At 40.2% G+C, this 23,355-nt stretch overlaps 1 protein-coding gene across 1 annotated transcript in view; it reads left to right on the forward strand.

Annotated features, from left to right (window-relative positions):
• LOC112584619 (uncharacterized protein C3orf20 homolog) overlaps window positions 1-23,355 on the forward strand; it is a 52,020-nt gene that overhangs the window by 1,876 nt on the left and 26,789 nt on the right. The window contains exons 3-5 of the mRNA XM_044941991.2: window positions 14,341-14,461; window positions 16,401-16,535; window positions 17,413-17,514. Coding sequence (XP_044797926.2) covers window positions 14,341-14,461; window positions 16,401-16,535; window positions 17,413-17,514 — 358 coding nt within the window. The remainder of the gene's footprint in view (window positions 1-14,340; window positions 14,462-16,400; window positions 16,536-17,412; window positions 17,515-23,355) is intronic.

The following is a 23,355-nucleotide window of genomic DNA, read 5'->3' on the forward strand; positions in this document are numbered from 1 at the left end:
AAAAACATTTTTTGGCCCTTGGAGCTTCAGAAATAGATCGACATTATAGCTTATTGATATGCAGCCTTTCAATGAACTAAGATACCATATTGCTTTCATATTTGCTGAATTTCAATTTTTTGAATGATCCTCAATCACATATTTTCCTGCCTCCATATTTTTAAAACTTTTAATTGGAGGATAATTGCTTTACAATGTTGTATTAGTTTCTGCTGTACAACATGAATCAGCTATATATGCTTCCCTAGTGGCTCAGACAGTAAAGAATCTGTCTGCATTGCAGGAGATCTGGGTTCAATCCCTGCGTCAGGAAGATCCCCTGGAGAAGGAAATGCAACCCACTCCAGTATTCTTGGCTGGAGAATTCCGTGGACAGAGTAGGATAGGCTACATTCCATGGAGTCACAGAGTCAGACATGATTGAGTGACTAACATCCCTTCCCTCTTAAGCCTGCCTCCCACTTCCCTCATCCCACCCTTCTAGGTCATCGCAGAGCGCCAACCTGAGCTTCCTGTGTTCCCTTGATTTCAAGACAATGGAAGTTGATGGTTTGTTTTTTTTTAAAGCCAGTTCATAAATATGCTTTTGTGTGTTCCTGCCATGTTCAGCATTTCGTATGTGCTGATTAGCTTCTGGTGAAGCCTCTTCTCCTTGTTTCCCTTCCCTGGCTGTTTTTATGAGTCAAATCACCTGTCAAAATATGTCAGCAGCTTGCCAGCAAATAGAGTACAGGTCAGCTAAAAGCCAAAAGAAATATTAAACTAATGTTTGATTCTCAAGATGCAAATAGAGAAAGAGAGAGATGAATGAGGCAGCAAAGTACCTTACTGAGTGGCATGCACACACCTGCCTTCAGTGTGGAAGCGCCTTTCCCAGCTTTGATGTTGAGATGAAAAGAAGATGACAGAATCTGGAAGCATTTCAAGGGCTGGGAAAGCACATACTTTCAAAAAGTCTTTTCTTCTCCCAACCCTAGTAGTTCGACAGTTTCAAAAGAAAAGTTAGGAAACACCACGTAATTTTATGGCATTCTAATTGGACTTCGTATTCTGTGACACTACAGACTGGGTAGAAAACTGAAACTGCTTTCATGAAGAAATGTATTTTAATTAGTTAGATACTCCAGGGATTGTACAAGTTAGAGTCTTTGGAAATTGTTGCTGGTAAACTTGATTAAAACATCTCCCCCCTACTAATTGCAAACATGTATCACTTTAAGTTGAGAGAGCACTTTTTCATGTTATTTAATTTTCCTGGGAGCCCTGTTGTTGTTCAGCCTCTAAGTTGTGTCTGACTCTTTGTGACCCCGTGGACTGCAGCATGTCAGCCTTCCTTGTTCTTCACCATCTCCCCGAGCTTGCTCAGATTCATGGGCGCTGGTTGAGTTGGTGATGCTATCTAACCCTGTGACTAGATATAATTCCAAACTGAAGTTCAAAGAAGATGGATATCTTTCCCAAGTTCACATGATAGAGGAAAACATTGAAGTCAGTTTTCATATGCTAATTCCAATGTTTTTCCCCCTTCCAACCCTTAACATGTGGAAAGAATGGTCTAGAACTGAGTATACACTGCATGAGCAATTATTAGCATAGCTATAATAATGGTAATATTATAATAATAGTAGTAATAATAATAATGTTGTTATGAGCATGGATTTTGGAGTTAAATGTATCTAGCAGTTGTCTGGAGCATCAGGGCAACTGGGCTGTATGTCTCTAGTATCTAAGGCTAGCTCATGTAAAGCCTTCTTTACATGGTGACTGAGCTCCAAAAGCAGCAAGAGTAAAGGTGAATCCCAGTGCATAAGCAATTTTCAAGCCTCCCCTAGCATCATCTTTGCCACTGACTCATAGATCAAAGCAAGTCACATGGCCAAACCTAGATTCATGTGGTGGGGAATAGACTCCTACTTCTCCTGGGAGAAGCTTCAAAATAAATTGTTACTTCTCTCTCCACTCTCAATACTATTTTGATTGATCATGTATAGTAGAATTTGAGAAGTGTTAAGTACATATAAGATGAATGATCATGCTAGCCTTAGTCTCTTAACGACAAATCTCTCCTCTCAAGGGTGTTGAGGAAACTTGTAAGACTTAGTTATCCTTTTTCTCCTGGTTTTGGTTTAGATATTTTTAGGTTCTCCTTGAAGTTCTGCATCATCTTTTGATTCTTTTATACATCCTTTAATGACCCAAACCTGGATCGGTCACTTCATTTTGGCTCATGTTTTTAAGTATGTCACCTACAAGTGCTCACCAGGTTCAGACACTATGAATTTTGTATTTATGCTGCTTTAGTGATTTCTGTTCCTGTTTGGTATTCCATAGGATCCCCACATTATGAACTTTCTGGAGATGTGAATTCTTCATGTGTTTGCTAAAATTCTGCAAATATAAAGAAGCTGATCTTTATAACAATGGTGAGAGTGATTTAATGGATGTCCCCTGTTACAGGCTGAGTGTTGCTTTAAAGATTTCTCCCTTTCAGAACTCGATGACTCTTCTTTTCTTCACAATTCAGTGTTTTGCTGCTATAGCATTTGGAATTAATAGTTCTCCACTTGCTGTCTTATCCATAGCACTGTTATCCATACCCACTTTCCATATCCATATCCACCGTTATCCATATCCACTGCACATCCATATCCACTTTCACTGTTAAACATTTCATACCCATTCCATAAGGATTATGCTGCCTGATGAATGTGTCAGAATGGAATTTGATGCCTTTGAGAGTTTCAGAAGACCCTCTCTGCTCGGGTCCCTATTCAGACTCATCTCTTATAATTCATCCTCTTGTTTGCTGACCTTCTGTCTCTCTTCACAGCATTTGTACACTGTTGTTCTCTGTGACTGAAAGTTCTTGTCCCACCTCTTTACTTGACTAGTTTCCTCTTATCTCTCAGGTCTCCGTTTAAATGTCACTCCTAGGAGAGATTGTTTCTTTTGTTTTAAATAGCTTTATTGAGAAAAACTACATTCCAAAAATTTACCTATTTAAAATGTACAATACAATGGGTTTTAATATATTTACAGAATTTTTCAACCATCACCATAATCTAATGTTAGAATGTTTTCATCACATTAGAAAGAAACCTTAGCAGCCACTCATCATTCCCCATCCTTTCCCCCAATCCTAGGAACCATTAATAAACCTTCTGCCTGTGTAGATCTGTCTATTCTGGAAATTTCATATAAATGAAATGATACAATATACGGTGTTTGATGATTTGCTTTTTTTCACTTAGTATATGGCTTTCAAGTTGCATCGACGTAGCATGTACTAGTATTTCACTCCTTTTAGTGGCCAAATAATATTCCATTGAATGTATTGATATATACCACCTTTTGTTTCTCGTTCATTAGTTGATGGACGCTGGGGTTGTTTCCACTACTTGACTCCTATGAATAATGCTGCTGTGAACATTCATGTTCAAGTTTTTGTGTGGACATTATGGTTCATTTCCCTTGGATAGATACCAAGAGTAGAACTGCTAAGTTCTATGATAAATCTATGTTTAACTTTTCAAGGAACTTGCAGACTATTTTCTGACCATCCATTAAGAAAAAACCCATCCTCTTTCTGTTACTCTAAGTGATGACTTTATTTATTCTTAGCACCAATAACAAACTGAAATTAAACTTTTATTTATTGGGTCTGTGCAACTAGACTGTGAGTTTTATTATGGGAAGGACCGTATCTTTCTTATTCATTGCTCCACCCTCAACACTTAGTATGTACCTAGTATTTTTTGTTGTTGTTTAGTCAGTTGCTAAGTGTGTCTGACTCTTTTGCAACCCCATGGACTGTAGCCCTCTAGATTCCTCTCTCCATGGGATTTCCCAAGCAAGAATACTGGTTTGGGTTGCAATTGCCTTCTCCAGGGGATCTTCCCAACCCAAGGATCAAACCCATGTCTCCTCCATTGGAAGGTGGCTTCTTTACCACTGAGCCACCAGAGAAGCCTAGTATATAGTGAATGTTTAATAAATATTTGCTGAGTGGTTGAAGAGTGAGTGAACAAGACTTGGAACTATTTGTGTCAGGCTATTGGGTAAAGATGGTGGGATGGGGTGGCTGAGATAGACAGGATTTTAAGAGAGCCAGTCATGAAAATTATAATCAGGTTTTTTTTTTGTTAAAAATAGAGTTATGATGCTTTGGTATAGCAAGTAACAGAAAAATACCATTTTAAATTGGAGATAGGATGGGCTCTGGGTACAGTATAATTTAGGGCCCAGTGACATCATGAAGGACGCAGGTTATTTTCATTTCTCCGCTTGGCTATCCTAGGCATCCTTTCTTCCAAGGTAATCATCCTGGTGTCACTGCCAGTGACACTAGCTACATGATCCTTTTCATGTCGAACAGAAAAAAAGCTTTTTTCAGTAAACTGTGAGGCCTTCCTTTCAGTGTTTTTAGGTCAGTTTAGTCACAGGCACACACTTTAACCAAAAGGGATACAAGGGAGCCATGCATCCATGGGCTTAGACTGCTCAGCATCTACCCCTGTAAATGGGATTTGACTGCATGAGCCGTGAAGAACTAAATGAACAGGAATGTGTTAGAAAGGAAGGAGAAGGTAGAGATTGAATGCTGAGTATGCCACCAGCAGTGGAGAAGACAGAATTCGATTAGAACAGTCTCTGAAAGTCTAGTCCAGTAGGAAAGAGCATGGCAAACAGTAGGATTTTCAAAGCTCTGGGGAACCCAGTGGAGAGAACAAGGGAGAAGTACTTAGGCCAGAGGCTGGAAAACTTTTTCTCTAAAGGACCGGATGGTAAATATTTTAAGCTTTGCCAGCCATACAGTCTCTGTTGCAACTAGGAACTCTGCCACTGTAGCATGGAAGCAGCAATAGCCAACATATAGACAAGTGTGCCTGGCTGTGCCCTAATAAAAATTTATTTACAAAACCAGGCAGCAGACCATATTTGGCCTGCAGGTTATATTTTGCCTATTTTTGGCCTAGACTCTGGATACTATCTGCCTAATTATCCTCACTATTAGAAAAACAGCTGAGAAATCATGCTTTCTTGAAGTTGGATTGGTATTTTCATTCTTTTATATACCTTTATTATTCAAGGATACTGGTTGATTCTTCTCTAAGCTTGAAGATTAAATTTATAGATATCTAATATTTATTGGGCACCTACTATATGTCAATGGCAACCCACTCCAGTACTCTTGCCTTGAAAATCCCATGGATGGAGGAGCCTGGTAGGCTGCAGTCCATGGGGTCGCGAAGAGTCAGACACGACTGAGCGACTTCACTTTCACTTTTCACTTTCATGCATTGGAGGAGGAAATGGCAACCCACTCCAGTGTTCTTGCCTGGAGAATCCCAGGGACGGCGGAAGCTAGTGGGCTTCCATCTGTGGGGTCGCACAGAGTCGGACACGACTGAAGTGACTTAGTAGTAGTAGTAGTAGTCGTAGTACTATATGTCAGGCCCATTTGTATTTTACTCTTTGTCTAATGCTTTCTCGCTGCTTTCAAGATTTTCTGTTCACCATTGGCTTTTAACAGTTTGCCTCTGATGTGTGCAGGTGTGAATCTCTTTTGAGTTTATTTTACTTGGAATTTTTTGAGCTGCTTTGATGTACAGATTAATGTTTTTCATAAAACTTGAGACTTTTAGGCCATTATTATTTTTATTTTTCTGCCCATTTTTCTCTACTCTTTCTGGTATACCCATCACATGTATGTGTGTCAGTGAATTTAATAGTGTCTATAGGACTCTGCAAGCAGATCCAACCAGTCCATTCTGAAGGAGATCAGGCCTGGGATTTCTTTGGAAGGAATGATGCTAAAGCTGAAACTCCAGTACTTTGGCCACCTGATGCGAAGAGTTGACTCATTGGAAAAGACTCTGATGCTGGGAGGGACTGGGGGCAAGAGGAGAAGGGGACGACAGAGGATGAGATGTCTGGATGGCATCACCGACTCGATGGACGTGAGTCTCAGTGAACTCCGGGAGGTGGTGATGGACAGGGAGGCCTGGCGTGCTGCGATTCATGGGGTCGCAAAGAGTCGGACACGACTGAGCGACTGATCCGATCTGATCCGATAGGACTCTGGTCCCATCACTTCACGGGAAATAGATGGGAAACAGTGGAAACAGTGTCAGACTTTATTTTGGGGGGCTCCAAAATCACTGCAGATGCTGACTGCAGCCATGAAATTAAAAGACGCTTATTCCTTGGAAGGAAAGTTATGACCAACCTAGATATCATATTCAAAAGCAGAGACATTACTTTGCCAACAAAGGTCCGGCTAGTCAAGGCTATGGTTTTTCCTGTGGTCATGTATAGATGTGAGAGTTGGACTGTGAAGAAAGCTGAGTGCCAAAGAATTGATGGTTTTGAACTGTGGTGTTGGAGAAGACTCTTGAGAGTCCCTTGGACTGCAAGGAGATCCAACCAGTCAATTCTGAAGGAGATTGGTCCTGGGTGTTCTTTGGAAGGACTGATGCTAAAGCTGAAGCTCCAGTACTTTGGCCACCTGATGCGAAGAGTTGACTCATTGGAAAAGACTCTGATGCTGGGAGGGATTGGGGGCAGGAGGAGAAGGGGACGACAGAGGATGAGGTGGCTGGATAGCATCACCGACTCGATGGACGTGGGTTTGAGTGAACTCCAGGAGTTGGTGATGGACAGGGAGGCCTGGCGTGCTGCAATTCATGGGGTCGCCAAGAGTCGGACATGACTGAGTGACTGAACTGAACTGAACTGATAGGACTCTCAGACTCTGTTTTTCTTCACTTTTCTTTTCTCTCTGTTCTGCAGACTCGATAATCTCTACTGAGCTATCATCAGGTTCACTGATTCTTCTTTTGCTAGTTCAGATAGGCTGTTGGCCCCCTCTATTGAATCTGTCACTTTTACTACTGTACTTTAAATTCCAGAATGTCTATTAAGCTTTTAATTTCTGTCTCTTTGTTGCTATTCTCTATTTGAATAAATCATTGACATCATATTTTCTTTTAATTAAAAACGTTTTCCTTTAGTTTAAAAAAATATAATAGGTGCTTTAAAGTCTGATAAATCCAACATCTGGGCCCCATAATGAAAGCTTCTATTTTCTACTTTTTTCCTGTGTATGGATCACATTTTTCTTTTACTTTGCACGTCTGATAATCTTTTTACTAAAAACTGGACATTTTAGATAATATATTGTAATGACACTGGTTTTGATCCCCTCCACCTTCCAGAAGTGTATCTTGCTTAATTTTGTCTCTCACAAAAAAAAACCCTATTCGGTGATACAATGTGTAACTCACCCAGAAAAAAAATAACTCTGAGACACAGTTCCCTTATGGGAGCTAGTTTTTCCTAGTTTTGGCACATAGTCCAAATGAGTACACCTAAAAGAGGCATGATATATAATGACACTTTGGTCAGTGTAGAAATAATGAATTGGCTGAGAAGGTCTAACTAAGCCTATAGGATAGTGATAAACTCCATAAAATCCTCTACAGTATACTAATATAAACTACTAGGATGTTCAAGGAATCTGAGAGCTCAAAATATTTATTTATTTTTGGCTGTACTGAATATTTGCGTCTGCGTATGGGCTTTCTCTAGTTGCCGCGAGCGGGGCTACTTTCCCGTTGCAGGGCAAGGGCCTCCCGTTGCTGTGGCTTCTCTTGTCGTGCAGCACAGGCTCTAGGAGGGTGGGCTCAGTAGCTGTGAAATGTGGGCTTAATTGTTCTGCAGCATGTGGGATCTTCCCAGACCAAAGATTGATTCAGTCTCCCCTGCATGTCAAGGTGGATTTTTTAACCACCGGACTACCAGGGAAGCCCCTCAAAATATTAATATATAATTTTCTGTCCAATATTGCATAGTTAAAGTATATGTTATTTCTCTTTTGCCTGCAAGAAAACTGGACCTAAACCTGACATTCCTTGTTCACAATTTTATGAAATATTTTAAAAATTTCCCTTGTCATTTAAGTAATATTAAATTAAAAATAAAAGCTATAATAAAAAAAATAGTGGTTGATACAAAGGTGGGCCATGTGATTTCTGAGATCTCATTTAGGGCTAAGTTACAGACAGACTAATAGATTTATAAGTCAACAAAGTTAGAATTGAAATAAAAGTACATCCCAAGTCTTCACTTTCTGGGCAGATGCCAGAATGTTCAGTGCCCTGGCCAGACTTTAGTATTGCCCAAGAATGAAGTTTATGCCAAGAAAATGTCCCCCTGAATATTTGTTACATGAAATTAAGTGTCCAAGATGAGGATTATATATGCAAAACAAACTAGGAAGTAATTTTCCTCCACTTGCCCCTCTAGAGTGGTCCCCTTCCTCATCCCCTCCCTGTCTTCCTTGATGACAGTAGCAGATTAATACAACACCATCTGTTAGTGGTATTTTGGGAATTCACAGAAGCCCAAAACACTATGCCTCATGGATAAGTCCTGCCCCTGTGTAATTTCATCCTGGGCACCATAGACCGTTCCTTGGCACAGGGTACAGTCTGCTTTCAGCAGAACTGAAGGCTCTGAAAAAGAGAAGGCAAAAACAAACCAAAAAAGTTGCTTCCAAAGGGAATTCATTATCTGTTAGTGATCTTTTAAACCAGTCCCCTCCCCCTTCTTATTTTTTTACTTTTGGTAATCTTTTATTTAGTAAACTGGGCAGTGGATATGGCTATTCATTTTATGCTTTATAAATTTTATATGTCTTAAATGTTGTATGTTACATTTCTTTTTTGTAATTGTAATTTTTAAAAACTTTTATTTTGTATTTAACAAACAGTGTTAGGTTTTGTTTTCGGGTGAACAGTGAAGGGATTCAACCATACACATACATGTATCCATTCTCCTCCAAACTGCCCTCCCATTCAGACTGCCACACAACATTAAGCAGAATTCCCCGTGCCATATAGTAGGCCTTTGTTAAACCAATCCCCCTTTTGCATATCTGTCATCTCACCAAAGGGGATTCTTGCTGAGAAGGCTCGGAAGCTTGCATCAGCGGGAAGATGAGTAAGAGAGGAGTGTGGACTGGGACCCTTGCTGCCAGGATTCAGTGTGCAGGGAAGCACTGTGCCAGCAGGGGACAGCTGCCTTAGCTAGAGCTCCTCCTACGTTGCATGATGAGACTGCTCACAGAAATGAGAACAGCTCAAGGCTGGGTTGCCCATGCTGAGAGGCTAAGCTATTCAAGAAAGTGATGCTCTCTAGGTGTCCAAGGCATGGGATTTCCATTTCTGCTTTTTTCATTGGTTTTGTCACTATACCCCTCCAGCCCACCTGTTAGACTGCACATTTGATTAAGCCAAAAGCACCTCTTTTATACAAGGAACTATTATTCTTTCATTAGATGATGAGCCCCTCTATAGGACTTCACATTAGGCTGTGGATATTCTGTGAACATCCTTCAGCTTCTGTTTTCTCATCTGGGAAAGAGAAACCATAATGGCTATAAATGGACTTGTGAGACTTATGTGAGACTTAATAAAAACAACACTTCTTGAAAACTTACAAGCTGTCTAGCTTTGTTTGAAGTGCTTTACATATATTAGATCATTTAGTACTAACAAACAACAGCTCTATGAGGTGGGTGCTGTTGTTATCGCTATTTTAAGACAAGGGAACTGAGCCACAGAAAGGTTGAGAAATATGCCCATGTTCATACAATTAGGAAATGGAAGAGCTAGGTTCAATACCTTTAACAGTCTAGCTCTATAGAGGTTATAATCATTATGTAACACTGCCTTGTCTAGTAGTTAAGACTCTGCTTCCAGTGCAGGGGCCATGGGTTTGATCCCTGGTCAGTTCAGTCCAGTTCAGTCGCTCAGTCATGTCCGACTCTTTGAGACCCCATGAATCGCAGCACGCCAGGCCTCTCTGTCCATCACCAACTCCCAAAGTCCACCCAAACCCATGTCCATTGAGTCAGTAATGCCATCCAACCATCTCATCCTCCGTCGTCCCCTTCTCCTCCTGCCCCCAATCCCTCCCAGCATCAGAGTCTTTTCCAATGAGTCAACTCTTAGCATGAGGTGGCCAAAGTACTGGAGTTTCAGCTTTAGCATCATTCCTTCCAAACAACACCCAAGGCTGATCTCCTCTAGAATGGGCTGGTTGGATCTCCTTGCAGTCCAAGGGACTCTCAAGAGTCTTCTCCAACACCACAGTTCAAAAGCATCAATTCTTCAGCGCTCAGCTTTCTTTATAGTCCAACTCTCACATCCGTACATGACCACAGGAAAAACCATAGCCTTGACTAGACAGACCTTTGTTGGCAAAGTGATGTCCCTGCTTTTTAATATGCTGTCTAGGTTGGTCATAACTTTCCTTCCAAGGAATAAGCATCTTTTAATTTCATGGCAAGACGATGCTGTGAAAGTGCTGCACTCAATATGCCAGCAAATTTGGAAAACTCAGCAGTGGCCACAGGACCGGAAGAGGTCAGTTTTCATTCCAATCCCAAATAAAGGCAATGCCAAAGAATGCTCAAACTACCGCACAATTGTACTCATCTCACATGCTAGTAAAGTAATGCTCAAAATTCTCCAAGCCAGGCTTCAGCAATATGTGAACCGTGAACTTCCTGATGTTCAAGCTGGTTTTAGAAAAGGCAGAGGAACCAGAGATCAAATTGCCAACGTCTGCTGGATCATGGAAAAAGCAAGAGAGTTCCAGAAAAACATCTATTTCTGCTTTATTGACTCTGCCAAAGCCTTTAACTGTGTGGATCACAATAAATTGTGGAAAATTCTGAAAGAGATGGGAATACCAGACCACCTGACCTGCCTCTTGAGAAATCTGTATGCAGGTCAGGAAGCAACAGTTAGAACTGGACATGGAACAACAGACTGGTTCCAAATAAGAAAAGGAGTATGTCAAGGCTGTATATTCTCACCCTGTTTATTTAACTTATATGCAGAGTACATCATGAGAAACGCTGGACTGGAAGAAACACAAGCTGGAATCAAGATTGCCGGGAGAAATATCAATAACCTCAGATATGCCGATGACACCACCCTTATGGCAAAAAGTGAAGAGGAACTAAAAAGCCTCTTGATGAAAGTGAAAGTGAAGAGTGAAAAAGTTGGCTTAAAGCTCAACATTCAGAAAACGAAGATCATGGCATCCGGTCCCACCACTTCATGGGAAATAGATGGGGAAACAGTGGAAACAGTGTCAGACTTTATTTTTTGGGGCTCCAAAATCACTGCAGATGGTGACTGCAGCCATGAAATTAAAAGACACTTACTCCTTGGAAGGAAAGTTATGACCAACCTAGATAGCACATTCGTGGCGGATTCATTTTGATATTTGGCAAAACTAATACAATTATGTAAAGTTTAAAAATAAAATAAAATAAAATTAAAAAGAAACAAAAAAACAAAAGCAGAGACATTACTTTGCCAACAAAGGTCCGGCTAGTCAAGGCTATGGTTTTTCCTGTGGTCATGTATGGATGTGAGAGTTGGACTGTGAAGAAGGCTGAGGGCCGAAGAATTGATGGTTTGAACTGTGGTGTTGGAGAAGACTCTTGAGAGTCCCTTGGACTGCAAGGAGATCCAACCAGCCCATTCTGAAGGAGATCAGCCCTGGGATTTCTTTGGAAGGAATGATGCTAAAGCTGAAACTCCAGTACTTTGGCCACCTGATGCGAAGAGTTGACTCATTGGAAAAGACTCTGATGCTGGGAGGGATTGGGGGCAGGAGGAGAAGGGGACGACAGAGGATGAGGTGGCTGGATGGCATCACTGACTTGATGGACGTGCGTCTGAGTGAACTCCGGGAGTTGGTGATGGACAGGGAGGCCTGGCGTGCTGCGATTCATGGGGTCGTAAAGAGTTGGACACGACTAAGCGACTGATCTGATCTGATCTGAATTTCATGGCTGCAATCACCATCTGCAGTGATTTTGGAGCCCCAAAAAATAAAGTCTGACACTGTTTCCACTGTTTCCCCATCTATTTCCCATGAAGTGGTGGGACCGGATGCCATGATCTTCGTTTTCTGAATGTTGAGCTTTAAGCCAACTTTTTCACTCTTCACTTTCACTTTCATCAAGAGGCTTTTTAGTTCCTCTTCACTTTTTGCCATAAGGGTGGTGTCATCGGCATATCTGAGGTTATTGATATTTCTCCCGGCAATCTTGATTCCAGCTTGTGTTTCTTCCAGTCCAGCGTTTCTCATGATGTACTCTGCATATAAATTAAATAAACAGGGTGACAATATACAGCCTTGACATACTCCTTTTCCTATTTGGAACCGGTCTGTTGTTCCATGTCCAGTTCTAACTGTTGCTTCCTGACCTGCATACAGATTTCTCAAGAGGCAGGTCAGGTGGTCTGGTATTCCCATCTCTTTCAGAATTTTCCACAATTTATTGTGATCCACACAGTTAAAGGCTTTGGCAGAGTCAATAAAGCAAAAATAGATGTTTTTCTGGAACTCTCTTGCTTTTTCCATGATCCAGCAGACGTTGGCAATTTGATCTCTGGTTCCTCTGCCTTTTCTAAAACCAGCTTGAACATCAGGAAGTTCACGGTTCACATATTGCTGAAGCCTGGCTTGGAGAATTTTGAGCATTACTTTACTAGCGTGTGAGATGAGTGCAATTGTGCGGTAGTTTGAGCATTCTTTGGCATTGCCTTTATTTGGGATTGGAATGAAAACTGACCTCTTCCAGTCCTGTGGCCACTGCTGAGTTTTCCAAATTTGCTGGCATATTGAGTGCAGCACTTTCACAGCATCATCTTTCAGGATTTGGAATAGCTCAACTGGAATTCCATCACCTCCACTAGCTTTGTTCGTAGTGATGCTTTCTAAGGCCCCCTTGACTTCACATTCCAGGATGTCTGGCTCTAGGTGAGTGATCACACCATCGTGATTATCTGGGTTGTGAAGATCTTTTTTGTACAGTTCTTCTGTGTATTCTTGCCACAGTCAGGGAATTAAGATTATACATGCTGGGTGGTGCAGCCAAAAATAAATAAATAAGTAAAAATATAAGTATGTATATAAGGCTTGGCACATAGTAGGCTCCAAATAAATGTAATCTAGCAAGATAATTATAATCACGAGACTGAAAATCTCCTGAGTGCAGTGATATCACCTCATGCTGAGCATACCTTGACACCTAACTGTCCCTAAACTGTATCTTGCATTTAATAATTGGCCATTATGCATTTGTTTAATTGAATCCATTTTATCAGTGAAATTTATACTTCTTTTCTGTGCCAGGTGCTATTGCTGAGAAGAAGGAAAACACAAAGATGATCTAGACATGAACACATAGTGTGATGCTATTCATCCAGAAAAGATAATATAATAAAATGCTAGACTGCATTAATAGACATATAAAGTATAGGGAAGGTAAAATTGACACCTCCCTGTTTCTCACTACACAAATTCTATCTATCCAAATTTAGATGGTTCTTGAATATATGTGTATACACATATATTCAATACATGTGTATCCATCTCTCTCACTCCTGCCCTAGACCAAGCTGCCATCCTCTCTCCTGGACCACTGATATGACTGCTCAACTGGTACCCAGCATTTAGTTTGGTTCCTCACAAATCTGTTTGATCATGTCACCTCATTGCTTTGTTATTAAACCCTTATATGATTTGTTACTTGTAAGATAAAATTCAAGATACAGCATAGGAATATCTGCATATCCAGTCCTGCTGATCACTCCAGCCTTATTTGCACCACTCTGGACTCTAGCCACATTGTTTTTGTTTTTAATATTTATTTCTTAGGCTGTGCTGAGTCTTAAATTCAGCATTAGAATTCTTCGTTGCAGCATGTGGGGATCTAGATCCCTGACTAAGGATTGAACCTGGCCCCCCTGCTTTGGGAGTGAGGAGTTTTAGCCACCGGACCATCAGGGAAGTCGCTAGCCACACTGCTTTCTCTAAGTCCTTTGAGTGCACTGTGCTCAACAGCTTCCTCATAGCCTTTTGTATATGTATTTTTTGCATCCAGTTGCAACACAGTTCTATGTCAGCTGTCCACCCAACTCAATCAGCCAGAGCCAAGGCATTGGGACCACATGGCGTGATAATCATGGCTGGAGAGCCCATTTCGATGACTCTCTAGATGGGGAGTGGTGAATGGGAGGGGATGTGTCTCAGAGAAGGGAAATTTTGATCAGCTGAGATGTATATACCAGCCTTGTCTTCAAGGAAGATATTTAGGCAGAGGCAAGGTGACCACCCACCAGGAATGTGATAGAAGGGAGTCCTGTACTCTTAAAAGCTGTAACCTGATGATATCTGTCATCTCAGCCAAATCAATAAGTCCATCCATTTTTTTGTTCTAAATGAGATACATTTCTGTCTTTTTCATAGCCAAGTAATATCAATGATGTTTAATCAGGATGGAGGCGTGATGCTCAGCAAAAAAGGAACCACTGTGAGGGAATGGATATGGCCTTCAAAGGGAAAACTTGACGATCCAGTTGAAATTTGGGTATTATTTTACAATTTATCATTCTTTTGATCATTTTTATTCTGTAACAGTCATTTAATTTGAGTTTCTAAAATAAACTATTGGGAGTAGGAGGATTAAGAGGTCTGAATTATTCAGTTTAGTGGTCTACACTAGCCAGTTGATCTGATAATTTTTATTTCAGTTCTTTACTTCACTTGGTCCTTTTTTAAAATGGATTTGTCTTTGTTCAGCAGCAGTAGTTTTAAAAAGTTATTACTATAAAAGCATTTCATGCCTACTAAAAAAACATTTTAAAGGGGACAGCCTTTATGCAGGGCCAGAAGACTATTGCCAAATGGGACTGTGGGTCTAAGCTTGCTATATTTTATGATTTTTTTAGAAGTCATAAATTCAGGTTTTTTAACGAAATATCCTGATATTTTAAAGTTGGCAATTAGCTCAAACTCTGAGAATACTAAACCAAACATTTCTGAGCTATCAGTCTGAAACTTCTGGGCTAGACTTTCTCTGTTCACATATAGTTACTGTGTGTGTGTGTGTGTGTGTGTGTGTGTGCATGGACTGCACTTTGCATCCAGGGCAATTGCATATGCTGTGCTGGTGGTGTCCTGCACAGCCAACCTCAGTAGCACCACAGACATACAGAGCTGTGCTGTCCAGTGTGGCAGCCACAGCCATCCGTGGTTATGGAACCCTTGAAATACATTGTGAATGTAAACCACACACAAGATTTCAAAGACTTAATACAAAACAGAGAATGTAAAATATCACGAATCGTTTTTACATCATTATATACTTAAATGTGAATTCTTGAATATATTTGTCTATAAAATAGTATTAAAATTAATTTCACCTGCCCTTTATTCATTTTAATGTGACTACTAGAAAATTTTAAATTACTTATGTGGGTCATATTGTATTTCTACTGGACAGGCATGAAAAGTACCTCCAGGTCTGTCCTACACAATTTACAAAATCCATGGTATCATCCTATAGATACTATTCATACAGTTATTTTAAAAGAGGTCTGCTCCATTCTAGAGAGTTAGGGAAGTAAAGAGCAGGTAAAGAAACTGTACCAGGTAAGCCTGTATATGAAAGCTTCCTGACAGTCAGGAATCAGGGTTTCCTTACTCTTTTTTTCTAAAAACTCAGGGTTGCAATGGGATAGATTATTCAATTCAAATTACTCCAGCTGGCAGCCTTCAGGAAACAAGGGAGTATAACTTGTAACCAAATAAAAGTCCTTGCATGCTTAATGCAGCTGACTCAATAAGGACACCTCATCTGTAGCAAGCCTTTTATTTATTTTTTTTAAATTTTATTTTATTTTTAAACTTTACATAATTGTATTAGTTTTGCCAAATATCAAAATGAATCCGCCACAGGTAGCAAGCCTTTTAAATTTGCTCTACAAATCTGCAGATATTCATTTGAGCTTTAAGAAGTTGTTCATTTGTCATTAGTTTTCCATTCTCACTTACAAAATACCTCCAACTTTAATAAGTTTCACAGTAATATTAAGGCTCATAAAACTTCTAAGGGCTTGGCAGGTATAAAGTACTTTTCTCAACATCAAGGGAATCAGTTGTTACCAAGTGCATCTTTTCGGTGAGATCGTCTGTGTCTCAGACTAGAATTAGGGCTCAGAAGTACTTGTAAAGTGACCCAGCATTTTTGCAATTGAAAACGAATCTTTCTCTATAAGACATAATTACATTAATTCCAAATAATTTCTCCCCACTTCTCTTTCTTCTCTCAATAAATCAAGCACCAATGAATTGGCAGTACCAAAACCTAAACCTCACTTCTGACTTAATGGAATTAGACTGAAGCTGTTTGTGAATATTGGTCTGAAATATCCTTCTGTGCATCATGTAAATATCTATGATTTCCACCTGAATTATGAGAATGAGAATTCTGGGCAGGAATTAACAATCCTTTCTCTTGCCCCCAGGTGAATAAGTTTATTACCGTGAAGATTTCTGGGCGCTTGGCCATCACCTTGGTCTACAAATGGCATCCCCAAAGTATAAGTCTATCTCTGGCACCCGTAAAATGCAAACCTTTTCCTCCACAGTTACCTGAGGCGGTAGGTCCAGCAGTTTCATTAATCATCTTCATGTTATCGCCTCAGCACAGACCAGAGCAGAACAGTATTGACTCAGTTTAGTATTGCCTGGTGATTTCTATTAATCAATAAGGATTGTGGCATCTTGGCTAGTTAAAAATCCTTCCATGACTGTTCATTGACCTCATCTGAGAAATAACTGAAAGTTTGAGATGGGGAGAAGTTAGAATGGTAGAAGTAGGAGTAAGAAGAACACTTAGTTTCTGCTAAGGCAGTGATTCCTGAGCTTTGGAGAGTTAATTTCCGGTGTCCTAATCAGTTGCACTGCCAATATTTATATAGTCTATGATTTCTTTAAACTGGTGTGACGCTTGTTTTTTCTAAAGTGAAATATAATAAGTCAATTTAAGTTCACTTTTTTAAGGCATATAAACATTCCAAAGGAACTTGGAGATGTTAGAGCATTGTTAAATCTATGGCTCAGAATAACTTGACCATTTCACAATTGCACAAAATCTCTGTTGAGGAATTTTAGGTTAAAGCTTTTGTTTCTCAAGAAGTGAGATAAAACATTACTATCTCCAATTTCATGTAGTTAAGCAGTGAGCTAGCTTGATTGATTTTGATCAAAACTTTTGACATTTTTTCAATTTTTGAGTGCATTTGTGTTCATGGTACACATATTACAGAACATGTATGAACACATATAAAATATCTTTATTTTTAGGGACAGGCATCAAAACTATGTTACTATGTTACTCATGGTAATAAAATTACCATGGTTATTTCACATATGCTTAAGCTTTATAATTTTTGCATAGTGTCTTTATGTCAAGTTTCTTGCCTCCCTGGGTTTTATGAGCCATGTCACCTGAAAACAGCTTACAATCTCTCTCAGTCATTCCACGATGTCAATACTGTGTCCGAAGAAGCCAGGAAGCTATTCAAGGCCTACAAAGTGAAGTGCAAGCAAATGAAATGCATAACACAGAACAAAGATGTAAGTGCAAAATAGTCACTATTTTAATATTTCAGGAAAATAAGGACATCGGTTTTCATATTATTCTAGTGTTATTTTTCTCTTCTGACGTACTCTTAGAAAAAGAGTCAAAGAATTCAGCTATTGAACACAGATAGGCCCATTTATCTGGAAGGAGCATATGCTGACTTTACTTGTATTTAACTTTTTTAAAAAAAATCTTAACCATTTTTGTATGTGCATTTCAGTGGTGTAAGTACATTCATATTGTTGTGCAACCTTGTCATCACCACCATCCATCTCCAGAACTTTTTCATTTTGCCAAACTGAAACTATGTACCCATTAAACAATCCCCCCTTTCTCCCCTCTCCCAGGCTCTGCCAGCTGCCATTCTACTTTCTATCTCTATGACTTCAGTTCAGCTGCTCAGTCTTGTCTGACTCTTTGTGACCTCATGGACTACAGCACGCCAGGCTTCCCTGTCCATCACCAACTCCCAGAGCCTACTCAAACTCATGTCCATCGAGTTGGTGATGCCATCCAACCATCTCATCCTTTGTTGTCGCCTTCTCCTCCTGCCTTCAATCTTTCCTAGCATCAGGGTCTTTTCCAATGAGTCAGTTCTTTGTATCAAGTGGCCAAAGTATTGGAGTTTCAGCTTCAGCATCAGTCCTTCCAATGTATATTCAGGACTGATTTCCTTGAGGATTGACTGGTTTGATTTCATTACAATCCAAGGGACTCTTCAAGAGTCTTTTCCAATATCACAGTTCAAAAGCATCAATTCTTCGGTGCTCAGCTTTCTTTATAGTCCAACTCTCACATCCATACATGACTACTGGAAAAACCAGAGCCTTGACTAGATGGACCTTTGTTGGCAAAGTAATGTCTCTGCTTTTTAGTATGCTGTCTAGGTTGCTCATAGCTTTTCTTCGAAGGAGCAAGCATCTTTTAATTTCATGGCTGCAGTCACCATATGCAATGATTTTGGAGCCCAAAAAAGTAAAGTCTTTCACTGTTTTCATTGTTTTCCCATCTACTTGCCATGAAGTGATGGGACTGGATGTCATGATCTTCGTTTTTTGAATGTTAAGTTTTAAAGACAACTTTTTCACTCTCCTCTTTCACTTTCATCAAGAGGCTCTTTAGTTCTTCTTCACTTTCTGCCATAAGGGTGGTGTCATCTGCATATCTGAGGTTATTGATATTTCTCCTGACAATCTTGATTCTAGCTTGTGCTTCATCCAGCCCAGCATTTTGCATGATGTACTCTGCATATAAGTTAAATTAGCAGGGTGACAATATACCGCCTTGATGTACTCCTTTCCCAATTTGGAACCAGTCTGTTGTTCCATGTCCGATTCTAACTGTTGCTTCTTGACCTGCATACAGATTTCTCAGGAGGCAGGAGGCATATATCTCTATGACTTAGATTACTCTAGGTACCTCATATAAGTGGATTTATGCAGTGTTTGTCCTTTTGTAACTATCTAAGAAGGCAATGGCACCCCACTCCAGTACTCTTGTCTAGAAAATCCCATGGAAGGAGGAGCCTGGAAGGCTGCAGTCCATGGGATCACTGAGGGTCGGACACAACTGAGTGACTTCACTTTCAGTTTTCACTTTCATGCATTGGAGAAGGAAATGGCACCCCACTCCAGTATTCTTGCCTGGAGAATCCTAGGGATGGGGGAGCCTGGTGGGCTGCCGTCTATGGGGTGGCACAGAGTCGGACACGACTGAAGTGACTTAGCAGCAGCAGCAGCAAGTTCACTTAGCATAATGTCCTCAAAGTCTCTCCTTGTTGTGTCATGTGTGTCAGAATTCCATCCTTTTTAAGGCTGAATAATATTCCATATGCCATGTTTTATCTATTCATCTGTTGGTAGACACTTGGATTATTTCCATACTTTAGCTATTATGAATAATACTGCAATGAATAATGGTGTTCAAATCTCTCTTCAAGTTCCTGCTTTCAATTTTTTTAGATATATTCCCAGAAGTGGAATTGTTGGATCATATGAAAATTCTAGTTTTAAGTTTTTGAGGAATTACCCTACAGTTTTCCATAGCTGTTGCACTATGTAACATTCCTACCACCAGTATACAAGTGTTCCAATTTCTCTGTATATCCTCACCACCACTTTTTATTTTCTTTTAAGAAAAAAAAATAGTTGCCATCCTAATGGGCATGAGGGTGGTTATATTTAACTTGTTAAAAATCAACTTTATTGAAAAATTATTTATTTACAGTAAAATCATGCACTTTAAGTTTATGCCTGATGAGTTTTGACAAATGTATAACCTGTGTAACCACCACCATCACAATTAAGATATAATTTCTAACACACCTAAAGGTTCCCATGTGCCCCTTTCCAGTCAGTTCTCCCTGTTCCTGGCCGCAGATAGTCAGTTCTTTCTGTCACAGTTAATTAGATATGTATTTCTAGTGTTTCATGTAGGGAGAGTCGTTCACACAAGAAGAACCAGTAGGCACTCTTTTCCTTCTGGCTACTTTTGGTCAGATTAATGTATCTGAGAGTCATCCACGTTACTGTATATATCTGTTTCTCCCTCTGTATGGGCGAGTGGTATTGTCTTGTATGGATATAGCACACTTGACCCTTTCACCAGGTGGACATTTGAGTGGACCATTTGGATGTCCTTTCACCAGTGGACATTCGTTTTCAGTGTTTGGCTATTATGATTAAAGCCAAAATAAACATTTGTATGCACATTTTAAAAAATTATCTTCCCTCATAAAACAATGGTGGCAAAAGATGGTGGTAATTTTGTTTGATATACCTACTCAGTGAAATTTAAAGTTTACAATTTGTTTTCGTTTCCAACATTTTTCGAAATTTAGTGTCCATGCAATCCTGCATGTATGAACCCTTGTTTCTAGAGAGAGCACTAAATGACATTTGGGACCAGACAGCTCTGGTTCGGAGAAGGCAATGGCACCCCACTCCAGTACTCTTGCCTGGAGAATCCCATGGACGGAGGAGCCTAATAGGCTACAGTCCAGGGGATCACTAAGACTCGGACACGTTTGAGCGACTTCACTTTCACTTTTCAGTTTCATGCATTGGAGAAGGAAATGGCAACCCACTCCAGTATTCTTGCCTGGAGAATCCTAGGGACGCGGGAGCCTGGTGGGCTGCCGTCTATGGGGTCACAGAGTCAGACACGACTGAAGTAACTTAGCAGCAGCAGCAGCTCTTAGTTATGCAGTACCACCTAGATTATTTCAAAACACATCCCTTGTCCCCACAAACTATCAATAAGTGCCTGTTAATGCCATCAGTCAAAGGCCCATGCACATTTCTGAATGTCCAAAAGGAAAATGTATTCACTTGGGTTGAGAACTTTTCTATACCAATTATCCCTGGAGACATATTTGGGTGTATAGTGTGGGGAGATCAGTCATAAGATTACTGCACTAATCTAGCCAAGATATTGTAGACTGCACTAACGTAGTGAGGATGGAAAATAGACGAGAGTACAAGTTAATTGGGAGGCAGAAGTCATAGGACTGTTTTCTGGCTTATGTGTTGAGATGAAGAATCAATCAATAAGGAAGAGTAGGTAGAATAAGGAAAGAAGAGGGCAAGTAAGCCAACACTTAACAGTCTGGTAACCAGGTAGGAGGAGAACCATGTGGACACGATGAGCTCTGTGTCCATTCCCCTCTCCCTGTAGTGTACTACAGGGGTTGGAAAGCTGAAAACTATTTCCAGACACCCTGGCAGATGGATTTCTGGATTAAGGTCATCAGTTAGATGCATTAATGTGAGATTTGGAAGATGAAAATAAGGGAAAACCTTCTTCTTGCTTAGGCAAGCAAAATCATGAAGAAATTGGGATTTCCCACAATAGTGCTGCATCATCCAGTCTTGGATACTGAGATGTAACTGTGGCAGCTTCCAGGTTCCAAGGGTACAGAGTCAGTTCACCACTCCTGAGCCCAACAGCCTGGTGGCAGTTCCCTGAATGCACCTTCCTGAGGTGGCAGAGGCCGCAGCCTCCCTGGCCGGTCAGTTTGGTGTTCTGGGAGCAGCTAGAGATTGCCACTTCTGCTCTTTCAGGGATTTTATAACTATATACAAAATAGCTGGAGAGGATTTTATTTCCTGAAATTGAAAACTATGCACAAAATAAAGAGAAAGAGTTTCCAGATGAGGGAGTGGTTAACAGAGTGAGCCTTTCAGGGAGGCCAAGCAAATGAGAAGTAAAAAGTACCCATTGGGTTTGTCTCTATGGGGATCAGTAGTGACTTCAACAAGAGCCATTTCAGGGACAGATTGAAGTAGAATCCTGATTACAATAAGTTGAGGAACAGATATCTGAATACTGTACATAGAGATTCTTGTGTTATTGTTGGCATTTGCCTATGCTTTGGATTAGTTTGGTATGAAAGAAGAGGGGACTGCTTAACTTCTTACATGTCAAACCACTTAAATGCCTCACTCTGCATTGGTGAGCTTTCTGATCCCCAGATTGCCATGACAGTGGTCCTCAAATTCTCCTTCTTCCTCACTGTGGCAGACTTAACAGCGTCCCCATAGGTTTGGTTCTGTAGTTATTTTGGGAGGAAACAATCTGGCAAGCTTACATTCAGAAGACACGATTTCTTTTCTGTGAACCCCAAACCCTATTTCCCTCTATTTGCTCTGTTACATTCTTCTGAAGTACCTTTCCTTCCCCATAATTTCCACACCTCTGCATCTGATGCCATGTAAGAAGGCCTTTGCTGGTTTCTGTCTCAGATGAAAGTGAAAAGTGAAGTCACTCAGTCATGTCTGACTCTTTGTGACCCCATGGACTGTAGCCTATCAGGGTCCTCTGTCCATGGGATTCTCCAGGCAAGAACACTGGAGTGGGTTGCCATTTCCTTCTCCAGGGGATCTTCCCAACCCAGGGATTGAACCTGGGTCTCCCTCATTGCGGGTGGACGCTTTACCATCTGAGCCACCAGTGAAGCCCCAGATGGAAGAAGGCAAATCCATGCACTCTGGTCCAGGCCTCTACAGCTTCTATCACTGAGTGGGATAATCTTCAGTGCTTAAGTTGTCAAGAGATCTTAGCACTGTTAAACTGGTGATCATTTTTTAGTTATTTAATATAAAACAATATTTATAAATGATGCTCCTTTTAGTATTTACAAACTGACTGAAATATACTTACAGTCACAGTTTTCCAATATAAGGAATTTACTTTTTTTCCCCATATGCATGGTCTTTAGTTCCTAAGGGAAGTAATATCACAAAAGAAAACCCTCTGATGTTCATAGAATGTGGTAAGTGCCTGTTAGGGGGGAAGTAGATGACAAAGCAGCATGTACTGTTTAATTCCATTTTTGTTCAAAGAAAAATATATTCTTGGGACTTCCCTGGTGGTCCAAAAGTTGACTCCACACTTCTGGTGAAGGGGGCATGGGTTTGATCCCTGATGGGGAAACTAAGATCTCAAATGCCATGCAACCAAAAAAGAAAAGAAAAATGTATTCTTATATGTGTATTTTAAAAGACTGCCTATTTTTTGTGTTGAATACATTACTTTTGAAATACGAAAAAATTTTTTGAAATGTGTAAAGGACTCACAAAGGTAAAAACAATATGGATAATACTAACAGAGAAACCAAATCAGAAAAAAAATTATATTTTTAATGTGATGCAGTTCTGAAGGTGTGAGTGCTGTAATTTATATTCACTTCTGTCAGATTTAGGATGAGGACTCCTTTTCCACAGGGCATGAAAAGGCTTCTTGTGCTATATCCTTAATAAAGATGAACATTTATCTCTTGAATTCACAAATAGCACAAAGTAATTATCAGAGTCCCTTTTTGTAACTTCTGAAAA

This window comes from Bubalus bubalis, chromosome 4 (assembly GCF_019923935.1).
Source record: "Bubalus bubalis isolate 160015118507 breed Murrah chromosome 4, NDDB_SH_1, whole genome shotgun sequence".
Classification (NCBI taxonomy): Eukaryota; Metazoa; Chordata; class Mammalia; order Artiodactyla; family Bovidae; genus Bubalus; species Bubalus bubalis.